The sequence below is a fragment of the Gossypium hirsutum genome, chromosome D10 (genome assembly GCF_007990345.1).
Source record: "Gossypium hirsutum isolate 1008001.06 chromosome D10, Gossypium_hirsutum_v2.1, whole genome shotgun sequence".
Classification (NCBI taxonomy): domain Eukaryota; kingdom Viridiplantae; phylum Streptophyta; class Magnoliopsida; order Malvales; family Malvaceae; genus Gossypium; species Gossypium hirsutum.
Genome location: NC_053446.1, coordinates 12,046,944 through 12,052,252, shown reverse-complemented (window position 1 = coordinate 12,052,252; position 5,309 = coordinate 12,046,944). Strand labels below are relative to the sequence as shown.

Genomic DNA, 5,309 nt, shown 5'->3' with positions numbered 1-5,309 from the left:
CTGATGAAGAACCTCAAGGTGAAGATATGAATGACATTTCACCTGCTCCATCTAATGAAGAAAGTGTTCAACTATTGACGTCAAGTGGTGATGATGGTGATGATCCCGGTGGCAATAATGAAGGTGCATACTAAACAACACATGACCACATTTATTCTAGTAATTTTCATAGAGACCAAGGTGTGACCAGATATCCTTATGTTGCTAATCTAGGTTTGTATGAAACAAATGCATCAATTAGTTTACAAAATAGAAGAGATAGGGGTGATAGAACTTATGGGAGGATGAGAGAACACTTTCATGATTCATTTGCAAGTTCATCATCACATAGTTTAGCTACAAATGATAATGAAATGAGTGAATCATTTTAGGGTTCTTACCAACCAAATGCATATTATCCACCTCTCTTTGAACAAAATTCAAGCTATGGATTTATTGGTTACCATTTACCATACCACATGTTTCCTATGAATGATGCATCTTATGGTGCACACAATGTGATGTTTTTTTCACATGAGATGGGAAGGGATCAAAACCAAGGCAGTGATGAAAATGGAGATGCTTTAGATCCTCCACACCATTCAGTTTGGTGATGAATTGTAAAAAATGAAGTTTTCATATTTGTATCTATGTATTTTTTAAGTTATGTAAAATGAACTTTTTCATGTTAAAATATGAGAATATTTATATGTTTTTTTCTAATATGAGACTATTTATATGTTACTCATTAAAATTTTGGTTATTATTATCAATTATTTAGTATGATAATATTTGTATAGTTCATATTTATTTTCAATGAATTTTTATCTATAAAATTATATATTTTTTAAAATAAAACATATAAAATAGTATATTAATGTTATAATATTAAAATATAATTGCAAAATATGTAAAAATAATATTTTAAAAATATTGTGATTTTTGATAAATAAATTACGTCCGCGACAGTCATTACGCATTACAGTCCGCATCATCTGCAATCACAACCGCAACCACGACAGATACAACAACTACAATTTAGGGTGGGTTTGGATCGGCGATTGGGTGTGGTGCAGTGCGTTTAGCTTACTTTTTGTCTCACGTTACAGTATCACTACAGTATCTAATCTCACCACCACCGCTGTTTTTACACTAACCACAAATAAACGCACCGCCCATCCAAACTCACCCAGTACTATGGTTGGCATGGCAAAGAGGCTGTCGAAGAGTGACTGTGGAATCAGACAATCTTTCAGCTATTACGGTTTTGAACGGTGCAGGAATTTCTATTAGCAGCTGTCCCGTTATTAGAAGCATTGACGAACTCTGCTGGCGTCCGTGGGAAGTTCAGTTCTGCCATCTCTTTCGGAAAGAGCTGCAGATTTTTTTATCTAAAAGGCCGCAAGAAGGTGGTTTCAATATGGAGATCTTAGATGGTCCCCCTGCTGAAATTAGAACCATATTATTAGAGGACTTGGCTGGTGGATCTAATATGAGATCAATTGTACTGTTTTAGTCGGTGCTTCTCAGCATAGACTACTTTTTTTAATACCCAAAAAAAAAAACCATGTAGAAAATTATTAATAGGTCTTATATATATCCAACTATTCTTTGAAAAAAGAAACCTACTTTTTGAACTGTTCTTATTATCAAATTATTTAAAACTCTTAAATAAAGTTTTAAATTCTAAATAAAATAAATAAAAATTATTTTTCACAAAGAGGTTTCGGACTAGAAAATATCTAAAGGTAAAATCTTTTCTGTTACTTTGCCTCAAAATGGTGGAAATTTAGAGAAGAGAACAAGTAAGTTTAAAGTTTTATGCCTTGCTTGGCAATCCTTAAGCAAGCTAAAGTGCAAATCATCTGGAGAAAAAGAAGAAGAAAAAAGTTGGAAAATTGTTAAGAGGCATGAAGAGAGAGAAAGAAAGAGAGATTTATAGTGATATTTCCTAAAACCCCAAACCAAAACACATAGCTGTCATTTTTGCCTCAAGGTGAATGCCATGTGGGCGTCATGTCGTTGTCCCTTCCCTTTCCTCTACATGCTTTCTTTTATCTATCTCTTCTTTTCTCTCTCTTGCATCTTTGGTCTGATCGGAAATTCTGTATCAGATTAGATCAGATCACCTTACCTTTTTTTTGGATAAGAGTTCTGCATAAAGACCCAACTTTTATTTCTAGGGAACACAAATGAAAGGAACTTTTTTTCTTTTTTTCTTTTTTTAGTGGTGGAATGATCTCAAAGTTTTGAATTTGAAGCTGGTTTAGAGATTGAAGAAAAGGGTAAAAAAAAATGGGGGTTTTTTTTTTCTTTGGAAGAAATGAAGACCAAAGTTTGGAATTTTACAGAGGAATAATTTGAAAGTTTGGGTTTTTCAAATCTACTCTCTAGGGGAAAGGAGAAAAAAAAAGTGAAGAAGCTTATTTAGAAAAGATCAAAGCAAGTAAGAATTGATTCTAAAAAGCCCTTTATTTCTTTTCCTTTTTTATTTCCCTTTTGGGAGGGTTAAATTTTGATTTTTTATGTTCTTTTTTTCCCCCCTAGGAATTTCCCCAAAATGGCGACGCTTGTGGAGCCACCAAATGGAGTGAAGCCAAAAGGAAAGCATTACTATTCAATGTGGCAAACCCTTTTCGAGATCGACACCAAATATGTTCCAATCAAGCCTATAGGAAGAGGTGCATACGGCATAGTTTGCTCTGCAATCAACAGGGAAACCAACGAGAAAGTGGCTATAAAGAAGATCAACAACGTGTTCGAGAACCGTGTTGATGCTTTGAGAACTTTGAGGGAACTGAAACTTCTCAGACACATTCGACACGAGAACGTGATAGCTTTGAAAGATGTTATGATGCCAATTCAGAGAATCGGTTTTAAGGATGTTTATTTGGTTTATGAGCTTATGGACACCGATTTGCATCAGATTATCAAGTCTCCTCAGCCGCTTTCTAATGATCATTGCAAGTATTTTATTTTTCAGGTACATATGGTGTTGAAATCTTTCTGTGCTTTATAATGTTTGGCGCTTTGTTATGAATTTGTATGTCAAGTATATATAGTAATTTGGGTCTTATAAATATTCATCAATTCTAGATGGTAATTCTGGATTTAGATGCATATTGAGTTCGATGAGTTTGCATACTGGTTTTAAGGTTACTTGAAATGGTTCATTAGACCTTGATTTTCCCATTTTGCAGGACCTTTACACTGTAAAATGTCTAGTTAGTGTTAATAGCTGCCCATTGATACTGAATTACTGTGAATTCTTGGGTTTAGGCTTTGATGAGCTTTGTTCTCGTCTGGTTGCAAAAAACAGAAGGCTACCAGTTATTAGGCTAATTACAACAATTTTTACTAGTGGAAAGTAGTTAGTAGATTTGTTAAGATACAAGATCATGCGGTGTTCATCGATTCATTTGTGTATCCTCCTCGTCCTCTTCCCTTCCCTTTTCAGCTCTTAACAAGGGTTCATTTGGTCTGGTTTCCTTGCAAAACGGCAAACAATAGTGTACAGTTGATCCTTCCGTGTAGCATTTTTCTGGTTGTGTTCCTAATTGCTTCAGTAAATAATTATGGACTGATTTCTGTTTTGGACATTGTAGGGTAGGTATCTGGTGATGATAATGTAAGGTTAGAAAATTGTGTTGCTTCTTTGTTTGCATATGTAATTCGGTGAACCTCAACACAATATCATGCAGAATATCATGAGTAAAAGCTAAATTCTATTTCCATCTCATGTGCCATTCTAAATGCCTTTCCTGGTTCACTCCGTGCCAGTATAGTACTCTTTCCTTGATACTCTCTTCTTCGTGTTCTGGTTGACAACTTAATATCGGGATAGGGATATGTTTCTTCATAAAAGAAAAGTCTGAAACATCTGCTGCTTATCAGCAATACCTACAAGATACAGAAACTTTCTTGACTGTCTCATCTCGAGTAATATTAAATCTATATTGCATTGCTACGCGTAAGAAAACTTAGTTCCATATAAAGTTGTGAATGAGTCTCTAACTTCTGTTTTCTGCTAAGCATTAGTCTGGTTGTGACTTAACATTTAGTATATATTTTAGTTGCTACGAGGGCTGAAGTACCTCCACTCGGCAAACATCCTTCACCGAGATTTGAAGCCCGGGAACCTTCTTGTCAATGCAAACTGTGACCTGAAGATATGTGATTTTGGGCTGGCTCGAACCAGCAGAGGCAACGAACAATTCATGACAGAGTATGTTGTCACCCGCTGGTACCGTGCACCTGAGCTCCTACTCTGTTGTGATAATTATGGGACCTCCATTGATGTTTGGTCGGTAGGATGCATCTTTGCGGAGATTCTTGGTCGGAAACCAATCTTTCCTGGAACGGAATGCCTCAACCAGCTTAAGCTGATTATCAATGTTCTCGGAAGTCAACAAGAGGCCAACATTCAGTTTATTGATAATCCCAAAGCTCGACGGTACATCAAGTCACTTCCGTACTCTAGGGGCACCCACTTTTCCCTTTTATACCCACAAGCCGATCCATTAGCCATAGATTTGTTGCAAAGGATGCTTGTTTTCGACCCATCAAAGAGAATCACCGTCACAGAAGCACTCCTACATCCATACCTGTTAGGGCTGTATGATCCAAGGTGCAATCCACCTGCTCAAGTCCCAATTGATCTTGAGATAGATGAGAACATGGGAGAATCGATGATCAGGGAGATGATGTGGAGTGAAATGCTTCACTATCACCCAGAGGCTGTATCTGCCAATGCTTAGGTAACATTGTTTTCGCTGCTTTGTTGTAATGTATTTTCGGAACTGATATTTATCGATTGAACTCAATGAACAATGTTGAGAATTCTGGTGGTACCCAGATTTTGTTTTACTTTTAACATTCTTGTTTATTAGTTTATGATTTGGTTGTAGCGAACTTCGGGTTGTGTAACTTGTAAATATTTATGCTTTTCCGTGGGACTTCTATATAATCTTGTTATGGAAAAACAATGGGGAACACAATAAACAACAAATTTGCCTCTTATTTTAGATTTCTAGTTTGTAACTGTGATATTCAGAAGTGATATCATTCTTATTAATTTTATACTGATTCATATTGACGAAGATTTACGAAATTATAATTATTATTTTTCAATATCTATATTATTAATAAAATCTTTAGTTGAGTTAACTCGGTTGAGAGAATATATTTTATTGATTAATCGGAATATTTACAAAGCTTCTTCAAAGTTTTATTTATAGGCATAAGAAGTATAAATAAAGTAGAAATCTAATTCCTTTATGGACGTTCATTTTGTCCATTAGTAGATAATGTGTCTCGTTAAAACCTTACTA

At 35.3% G+C, this 5,309-nt stretch overlaps 1 protein-coding gene across 2 annotated transcripts; it reads left to right on the top strand.

Moving 5' to 3' along the window:
• Positions 1-912: 912 nt before the first annotated feature.
• On the top strand, positions 913-4,998 carry LOC107914278 (mitogen-activated protein kinase 7-like). Of its 2 annotated transcripts, XM_016843147.2 has the most exons (3): positions 913-2,425; positions 2,527-2,962; positions 4,053-4,998. In XM_016843147.2, the coding sequence occupies exons 2-3, from the start codon at positions 2,540-2,542 to the stop codon at positions 4,734-4,736; spliced, it is 1,107 nt and encodes a 368-aa protein (XP_016698636.1). In that variant the 5' UTR covers positions 913-2,425; positions 2,527-2,539; the 3' UTR covers positions 4,737-4,998.
• The last annotated feature ends 311 nt before the right edge of the window (positions 4,999-5,309 follow it).

Bases quoted from the DNA above. Each gene is read 5' to 3' on its own strand.
- LOC107914278 (XM_016843147.2), top strand. From the start codon at position 2,540: ATGGCGACGCTTGTGGAGCCACCAAATGGAGTGAAGCCAAAAGGAAAG. The intron at 2,963-4,052 runs GTACATATGGTG...TATATATTTTAG, and splicing joins GCAAGTATTTTATTTTTCAG to TTGCTACGAGGGCTGAAGTA.